The sequence below is a fragment of the Triticum dicoccoides genome, chromosome 2B (genome assembly GCF_002162155.2).
Source record: "Triticum dicoccoides isolate Atlit2015 ecotype Zavitan chromosome 2B, WEW_v2.0, whole genome shotgun sequence".
In the NCBI taxonomy this organism is placed as follows: Eukaryota; Viridiplantae; Streptophyta; class Magnoliopsida; order Poales; family Poaceae; genus Triticum; species Triticum dicoccoides.
The window spans coordinates 546,664,844-546,682,486 of NC_041383.1; the positions used below are offsets into that span (position 1 = coordinate 546,664,844).

The 17,643-nt window shown below is 41.1% G+C and overlaps 2 protein-coding genes, 1 long non-coding RNA gene and 1 other non-coding gene across 5 annotated transcripts; 3 read left to right on the top strand and 1 right to left on the bottom strand.

Moving 5' to 3' along the window:
* Positions 1–367: 367 nt before the first annotated feature.
* On the top strand, positions 368–2,650 carry LOC119364772 (corepressor interacting with RBPJ 1-like). 2 transcript variants are annotated; one of them, XM_037630298.1, is made up of 5 exons: positions 368–586; positions 782–883; positions 1,661–1,805; positions 1,924–1,970; positions 2,144–2,650. In XM_037630298.1, exons 1-5 carry the CDS (start codon positions 497–499, stop codon positions 2,351–2,353), a joined length of 594 nt encoding a protein of 197 aa, XP_037486195.1. In that variant the 5' UTR covers positions 368–496; the 3' UTR covers positions 2,354–2,650. The 2 variants fall into 2 exon arrangements, with proteins under 2 accessions (XP_037486195.1, XP_037486196.1); XM_037630299.1 differs by having other exon boundaries at positions 2,149–2,325.
* A 4,844-nt stretch (positions 2,651–7,494) lies between these two features.
* On the top strand, positions 7,495–8,203 carry LOC119367987. Its single transcript, XR_005176483.1, has 2 exons — positions 7,495–7,577; positions 7,882–8,203. It is a non-coding gene; the product is annotated as an uncharacterized LOC119367987 (long non-coding RNA).
* A 1,180-nt stretch (positions 8,204–9,383) lies between these two features.
* TRNAV-CAC lies at positions 9,384–9,457 on the top strand. Its single transcript has one exon. It is a non-coding gene; the product is annotated as a tRNA-Val (tRNA).
* Positions 9,458–9,655: 198 nt separating this feature from the next.
* On the bottom strand, positions 9,656–16,032 carry LOC119364773 (splicing factor U2AF-associated protein 2-like). The gene is made up of 13 exons (XM_037630300.1): positions 15,803–16,032; positions 15,040–15,168; positions 14,721–14,944; positions 13,238–13,480; positions 13,067–13,159; positions 12,888–12,926; positions 12,147–12,236; positions 11,942–12,044; positions 11,793–11,873; positions 11,335–11,411; positions 11,118–11,198; positions 10,290–10,381; positions 9,656–10,034 (listed from the first exon to the last, which is right to left on the bottom strand). Exons 1-13 carry the CDS (start codon positions 15,885–15,887, stop codon positions 9,908–9,910), a joined length of 1,464 nt encoding a protein of 487 aa, XP_037486197.1. The 5' UTR covers positions 15,888–16,032; the 3' UTR covers positions 9,656–9,907.
* Positions 16,033–17,643: the final 1,611 nt, after the last annotated feature.

The following is a 17,643-nucleotide window of genomic DNA, read 5'->3' on the forward strand; positions in this document are numbered from 1 at the left end:
GGCCCGTTTAGGTGATACCGTGATACAGGCTCTTGACAACCGTTGGATCTCAGATCAAACGGCTCCCGGGAGCTCTTGGACATTTTACAAAAAAATCATTCAAGAGTCTTGAAATTGTGTGCAGGTATAACAACTCCTCAGGTGCCGTCGGATCTGAGATCCAACGGTCCAGACGTGTGTATCATGGTAGCATACGAAGGCCGGTATCACCAGAAACTTTCCCATCCAGCCGTCCAGTTCCGATCAGACGGTAGACATGCGGCCGCAGCAGCAGCCCGCGGGCGGAGAGTTCCTCCCACAGGGCAGAGCCAGAGGAGGGGAGGCCTTCCTTCCCCCATCTTCTCCTTTACCTTATCGGCGTTATCGCCATCACCCGTCATAACTCGCGGCCGCACGCGTCGTACCAAAGGAGGGAGGAAAAAGGGATCTCCACTCCACTCCGCCTCCTCCTCCGCCCCGCGCGGTTCCAATCTGGTTCCCGGCCGAGCAATCGAGGATGGGGAAGAACCAGGCGTACAAGGCGATGCAGCGGGCGCGGCTGGGCTCGTCCTCCGGCGCCCCCGGCGAAGGGGAGGAAGACGGCATGGTCGGTCCCCTTCCTCACCCCCCTTACCACAGATCCTTAATCCCCCCTAGTTCCAAGCTCGCAACCCATCTCTGATTGCTCCCCCCCGTGCAAACCCTATCGAGATCTGCCGGAACGGCCATGGCGAATCTTGCTGTTTGTAGATGCTTTTTCCCCTTTTGACGAGGGAACTTTTACTAACGAGGGCCGTCACAGACGGACGGTTCATTTCATTCTCCAGAGTGGCACGCGGCGCGCTTGGCCAGCCTCAACAAGACCCACACCCTCACGTGGGAGGAGTTCAAGAAGAAGCAGAAGGTATGCGCGGCCTGGACTTGCTCTCTGCTGGCTTTGTTGGTGGATTTAGTTTCTGCACTCTATAATTTTGGCCATGATTTTATTAATGCTGCTGCTTAAGCTCTGCGATGTGCTATTTGTGCTCCTATTTTATGTTAAATGTATGATGTATGCTGAATTTCAGGCATACTGCCTTGTATGTGATACCCAAGTTTGTTTTAGCCTGGTGTGGAACGGCGATTCACTTTATAGTGCATATAGTAACGAATTAAGCTACGTTGTAGCATTTGAGGGGAATTAGCAGCCTGAACTTTGGCAGTGGAAGCTTGGTCCGGTGCCACCCAGGGTCCAGTTGTCCTTCCCCTGGTTTGCTGACCTTTGAGTTTCTCTAGCACCGGTTTGCCATCAGACATTTAGACTTGTGCTACTGTAAAAGGTAGTACAACCATTTAGTGGCACCGCTTATTGCAGACATCCATCATACTTTACCTAGCTTCAGAAGTCTAATGATGCCATTTGCTTGGCTTCGATTCCTTTACTTGTCTTGTTATCTTTGATAAATAGCATCTTAGGCGGAGTATGTATATGCTGATTCCAAACAGATCAACCTACGGTCAGCATTAGTTGGGTTGGCGTTTACTTGGCAAATGTTTATTGTTTTCTGCATTGATTCCACACGGTTATTGGCTTACTGCAGACCAGCCTAAGCCTTTTGTACTTATATAAGGTCACTGTGTAGCCATAGTTATCTATTATCAGTACCTCCATAGTCATAAATGATGCTCTTGTCCCCTATAGGACGAGGAACTAAAGAGAGGTGAGGTGGAGGCTGACAAAGATAAAATGATGAGAGAGTATAGAGCTCAACTGGATGCTGAAAGGGCCCAAAAGCTTGGCCGTGGAAGAGACGTTGTAAAGTCAAAATCATCATCTTCCAAGAAAGGTAAATCAACTTAATAACATGCTGAACGATGTTTCTTACATTTAGGTCCCATTAGGTGAAACTCTTTCTTAAATCTGTTCCATGTGTTGAGTTTTCTGACAAAGGATTATGGATACAGAAAAGAAGGAAAAGGACGCAAAGAAACGGATTAAAAAGAGGAGGAAGGTATTACTCTCAAATACAAATGTAATAATTGGCCACATTATGATGAATGGAGAACACCAAAAAGTATCCCCTATATAGATGATTCTAGATATAAGCATTTTTTTACCTTCTGCTGTTGGGATGAATTTGGGAAACAAAAATGGTCCTACTTGCTCACTTCTGCATTCTTACAGCACAGAAGTTCGTCAGAAAGTTCCAGCTCATCAGAATCATCAAGTAGTGATGATGAGGACAGGGGTTCAAGAAAATCCCGATCCCGATCAAGATCAAAGCGAAGTAAGAAAGATAAGAAGCACAGGTCCCGATCCAAGCATGCCGGAAGTGACAGCGAGGAGGAAGGCCCTGTTCGCCTCTCGAAATTCTTTGGGAATGCAAAGAATTAGACGCTATATCGATACGCCCAATACCAATTTGCTTGCTCCTGAGGTCATATCATTTTGAATTGTCAATTGGTGGGTGTTGATTGTATTCTATCGAGACAACTGTCAGAAGGTTGTGGGAACCAGTTTCCATGTTTCTCAACAGAATGTTTGGTAATTGGAGGTTTAGGTGTTGAACCATTATATGGTATCCTGCAACTTGTAAGAAATATCAAATCATTGTTACATTGTTGTACTTGATGGATAGTGACAGTACTCATATTCGATTTGAACTGCTTTAATTCTTTTCAGAACTTGATATTTAAATTATTATCTTCCTTTGGCTGATCTTTAGATCTCCTTTATGAGAATTGGCTACTCCGTTGGTGTATTTGCTATGAGCTATGAAAAATACAGCCCCCTCCGTCTCTATGATTAAATTGACAGAAAATATATTAACATGTATACAATACCAAATAAGTAAAGGACTGTGATATTTGTCAACTGTGTGACAGATTGTAAAAATACCAACCGATCCTGCCAGCGAGGCCCAGCTCGCTCGATCCGTCTAAGGAGGCCCGAGTGCGTTCGATTCAAAATTTTCTCTCGTCCTCGTTGCCCTCGCACGTTCTCTCGGCCAGTATTTTTTTCCACCGTTTTTTTCGCGTTCCCAATTTTTTCTCTCTCGTCCCATTAGCTTCCCACTTCCCCGTGTTTTTCCCAGTTAGTTTTTTCTTACCTTTTTTTCAGAAACAAAAGTAGGGTAAAAAATTGAGGGAAAAGGATGCTGATTAGGTTCGTACTCAAGCCCTCCTTGTTTGATGCCGCCGGGCTTACACAAAGCCCAATAACCAACTAGCCAACACATAGTTTCTGTTCACATTCTAAAGAATTATACTACTTCACCGCTGGTGCATATTATTATCATGACATTTACACAGTAGTTGTTCAAGGGTTTGCTTCCAACAATTTTTTTTCTATGTTAAAAAGTTACCACATGTAAATTATCAGGTCTCCGGTGCATATATTATCATGTCATCTACACAAGAATAACCGATGAATATTTTCCACATTTTTTCCCCAGGGTCAAATGTTACCACGTGTTTTGTACCTAAGTTATCATGTGTGTGATGCGTATATTACCATACTATTGACACAGAAGTTATTGGGGGTATTTTAACAACTTTTATTCCTTAGTCAAAGTTACCATGGTGCGTATATTACCATCTCAGGCTCTCGGTCCTTACTTACAAAAACTACATAAAACAATACCCAATCACAACATAGTGCATGCCTAGATGGTTGTCTCAGTTAGCCCACAACCCGTGAGTGCGGGGTTTGACTCCTGTTCTGCTCGTTTTTTGCCGTATTTATGGATTCGTGAGGGCGAGCCGTCGAAATTAGCAACGGGGATTGTTGTATGTACGATCGTCAATCAGCCAACAGCCAGTGCGTTTGGTCATTTTGCAAAAACCATTTGGTGTGCCCATACATTATTCGTTTCACATAAGTTACCGGTGGTATAGTTTTCAATATATTTTTCTGCCTTGTCAAAGTTACCGCGGTGTTTGTACGTAAGTTATCGAGTATGTGATTCATATATTACTGTGCTATTTTCACATAAGTTATCGAGGGTATACTTTTCAATGACTTTGTCCCCTCTTTGGTGAAAGTTATCGCGGCGTTTGTACATAAATTATCGGGTATGCGGTTCACATATTACCGTGTTATTTTCACATAAGTTACCGGAGTATGTTCTTCAACAACTTTCTCCCCTTAGTGAAAAGTTACCGCGTGGTAAATTATCTGGTATGTGATACATATATTACCATGACCGAGGGGGTATGTTTTTCAAAAAATTGCCCCCTTAGTTAAAGTTACCATGGTGTTTGTACAGAAGTTATCGGGTATATGGTTCATATATTACCGTGCTAGTTTCACATAATATATCGATGATATATTTTCAATAACTTTTGTTTCCGGTGCAAAAGTTGCCATGATGTTTGTATGGTGCTTATTACCATGTTATTTAAACAGAATTATCGGGGGTATGTTTGAACAGCCCCCCTCCCTCGGTAAATCTTACCGCAATGTTTGTATGTAAATTATCGGATATGCGTTTTGTATATCACCTTGTTATTTTCACATAAAGTTACCGGGGTATCTTTTTGAGAAACTTAATATGTGTGTTTGTAGGTAAGTCATGAGGTCCGCGGTGCTTAAAATACCATGTTGTTTACACAAAATTTATCGAAATATGTTTCAAAAACTTTTTTCTCTAGATCAAACAACCTTTTTTCTGGGTCAAAATTAATACCTTGGTGGTATCGAAGTTGTCAGGATCAAAGTAGAAAACATCGTCGAAAGACAGTTTACTGCGAGAGAGATGTGTATCTGACAAAAACATCATTCTTTTTGTAGCTTTTTTTCTTTTAATTTACCACAAAAAATGGAAGAAAAGTGCATAGAAGCTAGTAGAATGCATCGGCTACTAGCATGAAATAGCAGCAGCACTCGCTGCTAGCTAGTAACTAGCCTAATTAGCAGACAACAGCTAGCCTAGCTAGCCTAACCTAGCTAGTAAACAGCAGCAGATCGCATATGGAACAATGGCAGGAACAACAAATAGCAGCAAGCGCATGGAGCACCCTAAAAAAAAAAGCCAAGCGCATGGAGCCCATGCACGGGAGGAGCTGCACATGGAGCAGCAGCAGAAAAGTCCACGCGCGTCTTGTGCGGAAGGGGAAGGAGCAGCGCGCAGCCCACGCGCGGGCGTTTGCGGAAAAAAAGCGTTGATCCCTTGATGCAAATCGTACGGCGCTGGATGCGGTAGGTAGTTTTGCAGAAAATCTTCCATGTGCCAGATACATATTTCGATAATTAAAATATGAAGAAAAAAAAGTATATATCATAATGAATCTGATTTGATATCCTATATACTTAAGAAGTTCATCCCCACTATTTGATTTATCTCAACATGCAGCATAGCCACATCATCATCCAATCACATCCAGCCACGTCACATCACATGCAGTCCCACTCAAGACCACGTCAATTTATTTTTCAGATTTGCTATTTCACATCTAGATGTGAAATAGTATCTCACATCTACTTTTCTAGCCACATGATTTAGACATCAAGATTAGTATTTTTATTTATTTTTTATTGACTGATCCTTTTCCTGTACGCATTACTTGCGGGGCGCCCGTCGTGGCAGTAGGCCGCTGTTGATCCATTTGATTTTGTTCCTCGTGCGTGCCTCCTTGGCTGTTGTGGCTACAAGTGATTTTTTTTTCATTTTTCATTTCTGTTTCTTTTGCCTTTTTTCTTCTTCTTTATTTATTTCTTCCAAATATGTTAACTTTTTAAATTCATGATTTGTTATTTTTTTTCAAATTCTTTTAAACTCGTGATTGTTTTCATCGTTGTTAGTTGACTATCCACCATCAAACATGGGTTGTCTTTTTTTTTTCTAAGTTGCAAGTCTATCCTCAACTTGCAATTCGGGCCTGACTTTTTGTCGTAGTTGCAATCCCACCCTCGACTCGCAACTGGACTTTAACATTTTTTTTTGTCTACGTTGCAAGTCCATCCTCAAATCGTAACCGTAGCCCGAACTTTTTTTGTCCCAATTTTAAGTCTATCCTCGACTTGCAACTGAGGCCCAACTTTTTTTTTCCGCTAGTTGCAAGTTCACCTTCAACTCGCAACTAGAGCCTGATCTTTTTTTGTCCTCGTTACAAGTCCATCATCGACTCACAACTAGACTCGACATTTTTTCCTGGTTGATAGTCTAATCTTGACTCGCAACTGGGTCAACATATTGTCCCAATTGCAAGTCTACCGTCGACTTGCAACTGGGCCCAACTTTTTTTTTGTCCCAGTTGCAAGTCCACCCTTGACTCGCAAATGGGGGCCCGACCTTTTTATGTCCCAGTTATAAGTCCACCATCGTCTCGCAACTGGGTCTAACATTTTTTGTACTAGTTGCAAGTCCACCAAGAACTCGCAACTCGAGCACGACCTTTTTTTGTCCCAGTTGCAAGTCCATCATTGACTCGCAACTGGGCCCTGGTCTTTTTTTGTCCCAGTTGCAAGTTCACCCTTGACTCGCAACTGGGGTCCGACCTTCTTTTTCAGTTGCAAGTCTACAATCGACTCGCAACTGGAGCCCGATCTTTTTTTGTCTAAGTTGCAATCTCACCCTCCACTCGCAACTGGTGCCCGACTTTTTTTTGTCCCAGTTGAAAGTCCATCCTCAACACGCAACGTGGGCACGACTTTTTTCGTCCCAATTGCAAGTCCACTGTGAACTTGTAACTGGGCTCCGACCCTTTTTTTCCGAGTTGCGACACAGTAGGTGCGTGACTTTTTCGTGCGCGACAAACAGACAAAAACAAGTAAGAGTATATTCACCTCATCCTAAAAAATATATTCACCTCTTTCTAAAAATATATTCACCTCGTTCTACAATTTATTCACTGATTTTTTTTAAATGTTTACATTGTCACTCGAGTGCTTGTTAATGTGTTAAGTGATCCCTAGTATAGGACGTTTGTGTCCACTGAGAAAGGAAGTCAACACACCAGTACGTCGTTGACGCAAAATTCCTGTAGCAAATCGTGTGTCACTGTAGACTACACTGTAGCACTGCGGCTCAACATCAGCGACTCAACGCCCGGTTCGTGCATGGGTGACAAGGAAAAAATAAAGACAAATAAAAAACAAACAAAAAAAACAGTTGATGATGTCATCTTAGATGTGACATAATATGTCACATCTAGATGAGCTATAGACACACCCTTTTTTTTTCAATTAACAGAGCTAAGCACAACCTCCCTAGATGAGAAAAAAAGAGCAATTGATCGATCAATAGCTTTTCCTCCTATTTAATGAAGCCACGTGGACGTCCCACTATGTGAAAGCTCTCTTCCCCTCCCGGTAATAACCTTCCTAAATTAAATTGGAGCTTACATACCGGATTAGTAGCTCCGAAGCCCAAAGGTCATGGATACCTGCGGATGTTGTCTTTTCATCTTCAGCCCTTTACCAACAAGTATATAATTCCTCCTCTGTATGCCGGAGAGATGCACTGGAAATAGCCACGTTTTCTCGCGGATAAAGAGCACCGGGCCGAGCTGCACAACGGCGTCCAATTCCAGTGGTCCAGATATGGGAGATTGGGTTTCACAGGAGGAGGTTCTCCCTTGCGCATTCTTCTCGAGCGTCTATTCAAGGCAGCGTTTGGGTACTTTTTTTGTCAAACCTTTGGATCTACAAGCAAGTAAATTCCATCATCAAGAGCGTCCTTGCAATTTGTTCTCCATTTCTCTATCCAGATAACATGCATGCTTATCTTTTCATCTCTGTCCCGCCATACATCAAGAATTAGGGAAGGGTCAGAATTTTTATGAAGGAAGCGTCAGAATTGGGTCATTGTGTTTAGCCTGCCCTAGAGCTACTGCTGGCGTTATCCATTGAAGCTTCGTGTTTAGGAGGAGGCACAACCTGTCTCGGTTTGATGAAAGCTTTTATCTGATTCGAATATGCAGATTGCAGGTAAATTCGTCTTTGTTGGTATCTAAGGCAGTAGGTCAACAAAGAGAGTGGATAAAATGTACGCTCACATTTGGATTTGAAGGCCTGTTCCCAATTGTATAGGATTTGCCATCTTCTGCACTGGCAAATACGCACCCAATTGAGTAGAGGAAGAGGCAGGGGAAGAATACTCGGTAGTTGCAAGCAAATTCCAGAAGCTAGCCACCTGTACAAGCGAGAAATTTTTCACCTTTGTTTAGCAATCAGGACTCGATGGAGAATCCTACTTACAGATAATGAGTATTTTTTATGTCAACGAGTCATCATTGTTCCTTTTGTCATGTGGTTACGCAAAGTGTTCTGAAAATAAATTTGATTATGCAAAATCTCATGCATGGGTCTTCTCGATCTCATCGTCTCTTTGTTACTCCCTCAGTCCTATAATATATTGTTTGTAATAACAACATATTATAACCAATGTATTCATATATTGTTATTACAACCAATGTATTCATGTATTGTTATTACAATCAATGTATTCATATAATGTTTGTAATAACATCTGATATCATGGTACAGAGGGAGTACATAACTACATATTACAATATATTTCATATAATTTAAAATTGTACATACATACGGCATATATTTTTAATATTACCCGAAACATATTTTTATGTTGTGCTAGAAACATTCTGATTCTTTATTAATTATTCCGGTTGGCAATTCCCTCATGATAGAAAGTGATACACGTTATTTATGTACTGAAGTTTACTAAGAATTTTTAACCCCCATTTATCTTAACATGATATTCTTTTTTTGTGTGTGCGAAACTTGACATGATATTCTAACTTTGATAAATTACAGTTTCCTATTTGCATAGGATTAGTATCAGTTGCAAGAAAAGTTTTGTAGATGGAATGCCTATTGCCTGCAATATGGTATTGTTTAGCTGAAACAGTTATTCTACTTCTTCACGGCCCAATTTATCTTTCTATCGGACAACTTTCCTGCCAGGTCTCACAAGCAGCAATATAATTTGTAATTAAATTCAATTTATGTCTGCTTTTTAGAGCTATATGATTTCCGAATGTCAGTTTTCCTTCCCTTTCTTTAGCTTTTATTCTTTCGATGTATCTATTCTTAATAACCAAATGTCCCGCAACAACGTGCGGGGTATTGTCTAGTATGTGGATAAACTTGGTCAAACAGAGAGTAGTTTGACTTCTAAATGAAAAGCAGAGCTATTGCCTTGCTAGCAAAAGGCAGAGAAAAAAAAAGTAGAGCATCCTAGCAAATGAACAAGTTTTACCTTTCACTCTGTAAAAGGCAAGATGAAGGGTTTGTAACGCTTTCTACTTGGGTTATCAGCAGGGAAGTTTTATTACAAATTTTACCTTTCCCGGTGGTGGTGTTCACTCTGTAAAAAGGCCAGGCGAAGCATTTGAAATACCGTGTGGTTGCCAAGAGAAATGTTTTATTATAAATAGCTTATTAGTTCGTTTCTAACAACATCGTCTGGGTGGTGTAGTTGGTTATCACGTTAGTCTCACACACTAAAGGTCCCCAGTTCGAACCTGGGCTCAGACAATTTTGTCACTTTTTTTGTGCGTTGCTGCCATCTCTTTTTTTGTGTCCCTTGCATATTTTTGCCATAGCTCCATAACGTTTTGCGTCATCTTGGTCTTTGCTCGGGAGAAGATTTTGGCAGTGATGATTTTCTGATTTTGGCAGTGATGATTTTCTGACAACGGCAGCATATACCAGGATCATGAGCCCAACGGGACGGTGACAAATAGCAAGTCGTACTAGTACATGTTAGTATATGGCAAAAATGCTCAATCTCTAATGTGGGAGTACATTAGGACAAAGTTTAGCTGATGTAACAACTCCGCTGCTTAAAGCTAACCCAGAAGCAGTCATACTATGAATAATCGGACGAACAGATGACCCAGCTGCTTTTTTCTGTTATATTGTTCTTGTAATTTCACGCTATCAGCTATAGAACAGCCCTAAACTGCTGGGTGATCGAAAAACTTCCTATGTGGATTCTTCCAACTCTTCTCCAAAGCGCTCCAGCCTTGAAACCTCAGCATCGTAGTCACGGATCAGAGCATGTTTGATCGAACCGTCATCCTCGCTCGCGTGTATTTGCTTCCCACCAAACCTGCACGGCAAGGAATGTAGTTAAAACCCTTTTCCTAGGTAGGAAACCAAAGCATGCACAAAATCTCAACATAAGCTCCTTCCTCTCTCCAAAGTATTCACAAGATAATATTGTTTTCTAACACCTGAAACGAATCTCGCAAAAGGATTGACAAACTTGAAATGCAGACCAAACATAATATTTTTTTAATCCTTTATCATGACATCAAAAACCAAGAGGAAAAGAACAGCACAATGATTTCATGTTAGAACCTACCATCTTCCATTCATCTTCTCTATGCATTTGAGACCATCTTTCCGGTCTTTGAATTTCACCAATACAACCCCTTGTGGATGATTTTCGCAAACCTGCCACAGCAACATGTAAACAAAAGTGGTAAGCTGGAAAAGAGAGAAAAAAGAAACCACCAAAACTTACTGGCGGTTAGGGCCAGTTTGCTCAGTTACGGTTCATTCTGGGGATTTTCTATATATTTCATCATTAATTACAACAAAGCTTAACACTAGTTCAGAGAGCCCCGCATGGGCAGATGTAAGATCAGATCTAATTTCTGGACAGGTGAAGATAGGAACAAGTAAATGAAACTCGTAGCAGCAGACTTATAGAGCATAGTGCTGAATGGTTTATAAATATACTTGCTACCATATAGTCCTACTAAAATGAAACACACCAGCCCATACTTATGTGGATTAAAGACCTTGGCTACTCAGCTTGCATACTCTCACCCATTAGTCTGTTTGCCTTTTCCAAACTAAGTAACACGTTCTCACAGGACCAGTACCCATATGGCGAGCTTTGGCATCGCAATAAACAAGGATCAGTCAGTTTGGTGTAGAATGCGGATGCAGTTCTCCAGTATGTCTTTCAGAGACTGGTTACACAGGTTAAACTCGAAAAGTGGCAACAGCCAGGAACTTTCGTACTCCAAATGGTTCTTGATCATATCAACCTTCTACATGATTAGGAAGAAGCACAGCTAAAGAAGTAAACAACTTTTTAACATTCCCTTTTCTCTAATCAAACTAATCTATTTGTTATGATTTTCCTATGATGACAAGACATATGAGTGCAATTAAAAATTACCTTGACATTGTCGATCGGACCAAACTTCACGCATTCCTCTCTAACATCTACCTCAAGTTCAGGAAGAAGGGTTTCATCATTCTGCAATGATCAGGAACTTCATTCTTAATAAAACCGACATGAGCAAAAAAGTTCCTATACCAACAGGAGCAATCTGAAACGACTCATTTATTCCATATGAAAAGGGCACGTCAAGCATACTTCCATAATTACTTACTCTCAATTCAGCAGGACTGAACATATTCGCCAAAATCACCTGAGTAGGAATCATCACCTTCTTATCATCATGTCCACCTAATAACAGAACATTGTCACAAGAATAAAAATAAGTAAATGGGATTTTGATCTCAAGATAAAGCTAGTTTGCTTGCAAGAAATGCAGATAATAATGAAAAAGTAACTGTTCATCAACCAACGGCGTAATGATAAATGAACACAACAATAGTTTTTGCAGCTTAATTCTTTTAGGGCTATCTGCTAGTAGGAAAAGATTTAGAAGCACGTCATATTATTCTCAACAAGACACATCCCTAATTAGCATGAAACATGCAAAGCTTGAACACGACCTACAGTTCGGTTATGTCAACATTGAAGCAACAGAAACTTGTCGCTGGGTACACGTATTCAAATCAACCATAATAAAAACAATTGACATAATTTAAAGATAGAAATTACCCCATCCCAGCATCTTATCTTCAACCTTCTTGCCTTTCTTTTTCTTTTGCTTATCTGCCTTCTTTGCCAAAAAAACGTCACCTGAAGCAGATGAAATCATTAGTAGTATATATTTTGCAGTTCATGTCGCTTTAATAAATTGAACTTACCTTTCTGCTGAAATTTGGCCACGCTAACAGTCATTAGGGTCTTACCACCAGGACGGAATGATGTTCCATCCAATAATTGAATTGCTAAAGGTACAGAAGGCTCCTGGATCATTGAAAGAGAAGTACACAGTAAATAAAATAAACATGCATAATTCCGTAGTAACTAGTAAGCTCAGTCAATCTGACAAGTTCAGTAAGGCAATACCTTGAGATAGGTCACAAGTGCATCACCCTTTTTCCTGCCTGTTTCCTTGTCAGTATAGATCTTCACTCGGGGTTTCCTTGTCTCTGGATCCTATATCATCACAAACACATTATAAGTGCATCAGTAGTTCAGTACTCTGAAGCTCAGGAACAGAATATTGATTACGAATAAGATAAGAACAAAGCTATCCAAATATAGGATATACTACCTCTGTCCTAAAATATAAGGCGTTTTTGCAGTTCAATTTAAACTGCAAAAACGTCTTATATTTTTGGGACAGAGTAGTACTCCCTCTGTAACTTTTTATAAGCCGTTTTTAGAGTCCATGACAGTGTCAAAAAAAAGTCTTATATTAAGTTACAGAGGGAGTAGTAAATAAATATCATAATCATGTACAGTTTAATCCATACAAAGATAATACTGTATATGGCTAAATTTTTCAATATGATGATATCTACTATCATCAATACCTACTACAAGTCCAGATAGCTGGAATTCACTAGATTTGACAGTCATGCTGAACACAAACTGAACATCTTTTGACATGAAAACATGAAGATAGCAAGATTCTGAACAAATCAAATTATGAATTTTGAAACACAGTAGTTACATGCATCTGTGAGTGTACTGACTACTGATAAAACCAAGTTTAGGAATGGGAAGACCATAAAGGTTCAAGATGAGAAATCAGTCTGATCAAGTTTAAGCTGTCTCTGCCAGAAATGAAAAAAAAATGCATACCTCCTTTATAATTCCACACTTGGAAAATACCTCTACAATCTGCAAACGAATCCACTATCAGATGTCAGAACTAGTAACTTTTTGTATAGCTATGAACATGTTATAGTTCATTTTGAGAACGGTCTTCCTACGAGGAAAACAAAGAGTAGCCTCAGCTTTTGGAGATAGAAAAAACTTACCTCCTCAGCCGTGACATCTTCAGGTAAACCAGTAACATAGACATGTGTGTTGACTTTGAGATCAAACCAACTTTCTGGAGGTTTCTGAGGTTCCTGCCCAAATAAAAACAGTTTTTAAGAATTAGCTTGTGCAAAAGTTATCAAGTCCCTCAAGAGTAACTTGAGAACTACCTTCTTTTCAGTTGGCTTCTCAGACTTCCGCTTCTTTTCTAGTCTTTTATCTACCTTCTCTGGCACTTTGTTTTCTTTTTCAGTTAAAGCATGGTTTTCATCCAATGTGGACGAGCCAGGAATATCTGGTGGTTGAAATACTTCTTCCTCGAGTGCAAAAGTCATGTCTTCAAGTTCATAGTCATCCTTTTTACGTGATATGTCATTCTCTCCATTGTTGTCCATTTCACCCGATACATCATTCTGAGAAGGTATACAAGGAATCAGGTTAGCTGATAAACCCTGGTAATAAGGAACATTAAACAAGACGAATAAGAGAATGTGTTTTTCCTATGGAAGAACAGCTGGTGCAATACAGAATACTCTTATCAAGAAATATTCACCTAGGCCTAAAGAATAAGGCATTGACAACACTAGCAATGACTAAGGGGAGCTAAATTAGATTCTCAGCTGAACCGCAACTTAGACTACTATTAGTTAAAATTAAAATGTAGTACCTTTTTTTCGGGAATAAAACTTCGACCTAACATTGAAACTAATTTTTGTGAATAGATACACAAAAAGGAAATGCGGCGATGAACGATAAATCAAGAGAAAGTGTGTATGAACTTTAGAAGTTGGGTTTGTTCAAAGTTGTTTATGGAAGGGTAAATTTTACGGAAAATTATAAAACTGATGCAACCAGATCAAGCACATACAATAACTTTGTATTCATAACTTGGTGCAAATATTAGTGAAGTTTGGATAGTGTCAATTATATTTGGGGAGCCACCACAAGACATCTCTAAGTCATCGTGTATTGAGAGTTACAGGAGAGAGAACAATAAACTCCAATTGGATAGATGTTGATCATCAAGTTTTGAAGGATCACACTGGTTTACACTACAATTCCATTTCCAGAGTTGGTCTGTGAGAGTATGACTTGGTATTGTTTCTGATCAACATTTTTGCTTATTCGGACTCAATACTGAGTTGTTCATTTATTCCTTATGTACAATCATGAAAGATCAGGCAACCCTATAGAATCATCCTCTCTAGGTTGATTTATCAATAATAAATCAATGAGAACATACGCTGTAAAGTTAAAAGAGGCTTCATTTCTCTAAAGTTGCGCATACAAAGGGTATATATCCACACATAGTTTACTTCTTTGAAAGGGTAGCTGGAAGGCTGTTTCGGAGAGAAAGATAGAACTGATACTCCTGTCCAGGTTAAAATCTTACCATGGAGCAGGTAAGACTAATAGTAATAGATGGCACAAGCCCATCAGAAAATTTATTTTGACATGAAAAGACTAAGGTGCCACATGTCATGCAATAAATTTCCCGAACTAACAAGCCCTATACGCTAATAAATCATGTAGCTGAGATAGTCGGTACTTGTTCCACTATATGATTACAGCTAAGTGATCAGAAATCATGAATTTTCATCTGATAATGGTTATCTGGAAAGCCTAGCGTTGGAATAGAAAAGCAACACTTACTTGAGGAACCATTGCCCTCAGAGTACGATCCCACTTGTAGATGGTGCCGTCATCATCAGTAAATTCTTCCACACCATCTGGTGGGGATGCTGGCCGCTCATCGGGATCATCAATGACATGCTCTTTGCTTAAGTCACCATCTGCAGCCTTTGCTTTCAGCGCTTCCACCTCTGACTCAGCTTCTATAACCTCCTTCTGGAATTTCTCGAAATCATCTTCAGTTTCTGAAGATACCATTTCGAAGAGCGCTAGGAGATACTTGAAAAGAACCATACTGAATTTGCTTTAAAGGGAATGTAGAAAGCCCTAAGCTCCTAACCTTGTTCAGGTTGATCCTTCTTTGTGACCCCAGAATGCAGCTCTGGAATAGAAGATAGTGGCGTCCATTCACTCCTCCCCTCCGCCCAGAGCATTGTGCTCTCGTTGAGGTACCCATTAGCAAAATGATCTGTACAGGGAGCCAAGTTCCTCAAATCCAGATCACATCGAAAACAAGACACATAGATCTTCAGAATGTAAAAGGGCTACTAGCTGCCATTCTGAAACAATATGCGCCTACAAAACAAGCAAGCAACCTCACAACATGACATAAACCCTATCTCGCAACCTGCCAGTGCTAACAACTCATCGATGAGCCAGCTTTGGAGTTAGGAACTATAACGCAACAGTGGTGGATAATGCAGTGAATGACACTGTAGAATGATACATACACTCTACGGATAACCACATAGCACGAATTCAAAACTGCCATATGGGCTACTACCGTTACTTTCATATCCATTGATTGAAGCATCAATTTACTGGTTACAAAGGAAATTGTAGCTTATGATTAACACGCCCAATTGACACGATCTAACAATACCAGGTACTGGGATTTGCACCACCCAGACTCGACACTTGCTGATACTCACAGGAAATACAAAACTAGCGAATAGGTGGGAGCCTTCCGGATTGCAGAAAGGCCACACGCGAAGTTTCTCTGATTTTGCGAGGATTCAATCCCAGCTTGCGAGCTACCAGCGTCCGCATTTCCACTAGCAGGTATAGCGAGAAGATTGGGTGTCGAAGGGGGGAGGAGGTACCTCGCAGCTCTGAGAGCGCGTAGGGGCCGACGTGCTCCTGGCTCGGGCCGAGGACGTACCAGCCCACCTCGCCGCCGCTCTCCATGGACCTCCGCGCGCGGGGAGCGGAGGCTGGGGCCGGAGATTCCGGTCTCGTCGCCGCCGGCGACGCGAAATCCTTTTTCGTGAAGCGACCGCCGGAGAGGGGGAGGAAACTTTTGGGGCTGGGGTTTCCAGAGTGGTCTAGACCTGGATCGAGCCGGTGCCCTCCGATGGAAGCCGCTGCCGTCCGATCAAGAGGGTTTCACGATCAAGGTCGGTCCAGACCATACATGTGTAAAGTTTATTTTTCCCGAGAATTCATACACATATAAGGGTGCGTTTGGATAGACCATACATGTGTAAAGTTTATTTTTCCCGAGAATTCATACACATGTAAGGGTGCGTTTGGATGCAAAGTATTTTTGCGTTTTCTGAAAATACTGTGGTTTCTGAAAAAACTTTGGTATTAACTACTTTTAGGTGTTTGGAAAAAATAAATATTGTAGTTTGAGATACCAATGTATTTGTCATACTGTGGTTTTTTTGCGGTATCTAAAAAAGAGGTTAAACCGAACTGAAATAATTCGTTGCCTGCTCGTCTACGTCCAAAGATGATCAAATGCGATTGCCGCCTCTAATTCCTCTATTTATTGTCTTTTCAACAGAGTGTTCTTGATTATTAGGCGTTTCAGGTTTGGTTGTTAGTTTGTCTAAGGAGACGACACACATGTTACGTTCTTCTGGCGATCTTCCAACCTTCTATCCGATCACTGGCTGCAAAATTCACGAGTAACGCGGGGTTCAAACAAACTTGCTTCTGGAGTATATCGATTGGTCGTTGGAGCACTCGTACTCAGCAGGTTAAAGCTAGCTACACAATCGATTCTATGCGCATATAGACGCATGTAACACGCACAATTTTTTTGCCCCGGGTAGCTAGGAGGGGATTTGACGTGCATGACATGCTGCATGCATTGGGCATCGTTTCTACATGCAGATCAGCTTCATGAGTATAGTTGAGCAAGGCACAACGAGTCAAAACATGAGTTGCCAAACTCATTGGTGGTTTTGTGAAAACGGAGGAAAACTATGGTTTTTAGGAACCGAAGTATTCGTTGCCCATGCATTTAAAAACTGAGGTTTTGGATTACTGTGGTTTTTCAAAAACAGTGCACCCAAACTAGGCCTAAATCTATCCCGAGAGAATAGTCGCGTGGAAGAGTAAAATTTAAACGGGTTTGCTCTTTTTTGTCCGGCTGAGATGTAATTGTCTTTCATTCAAAATTTGGGTCTGATGATGTGCCATGATTCGTGTTACTTTTCTGCCGCGTGATGAACCAACCTAACGTTTCGAGGACGCTTTTCTTATCGGATTTCCTGCGAGCCGCCTACTATTGATTGTCTTTCTCTTAGGGCGTGTTCTGAACCCCTCCCACTCCGAGCTTCACAAACTCCAACTAAAAAACGAAGCCGAAAGCATTAGCTCTGAGAAGCTGAAATCGTGAAGCTCTCACGAGCCATAGTGCATTTTTGTGGAGCGAGGAAACCCCAGCTTCTCGAATCGTTCTCGCTCTGCTCCCTCGTTCACCCCAAACTCTCCCACCTCAAACCATTGTCGCCGCCGCCACCCCCACTGAGGGACTCCTGGATTAGGGGGTCCTCGGACAGCCGGACTATATACTTTGGCCGGACTGTTGGACTATGAAGATACAAGATTGAAGACTTCGTCCCGTGTCCGGGTGGGACTCTCCTTTGCGTGGAAGGCAAGCTTGGCAATTCGGATATGTAGATCTCCTTCTCTGTAACTGACTCTGTGTAAC

Excerpts from the sequence above, each read along its gene's own strand:
- LOC119364772 (XM_037630298.1), top strand. The coding sequence starts at position 497 with ATGGGGAAGAACCAGGCGTACAAGGCGATGCAGCGGGCGCGGCTGGGC. Across the intron at positions 884-1,660 it reads AGTTCAAGAAGAAGCAGAAG|GACGAGGAACTAAAGAGAGG; the intron begins GTATGCGCGGCC and ends TGTCCCCTATAG. Across the intron at positions 1,971-2,143 it reads GGATTAAAAAGAGGAGGAAG|CACAGAAGTTCGTCAGAAAG; the intron begins GTATTACTCTCA and ends GCATTCTTACAG.
- LOC119364773 (XM_037630300.1), bottom strand. The coding sequence starts at position 15,887 with ATGGAGAGCGGCGGCGAGGTGGGCTGGTACGTCCTCGGCCCGAGCCAG. Across the intron at positions 15,169-15,802 it reads CGCGCTCTCAGAGCTGCGAG|ATCATTTTGCTAATGGGTAC; the intron begins GTACCTCCTCCC and ends CTCCCTGTACAG. Across the intron at positions 10,382-11,117 it reads GTCCGATCGACAATGTCAAG|GTTTGCGAAAATCATCCACA; the intron begins GTAATTTTTAAT and ends TTGCTGTGGCAG.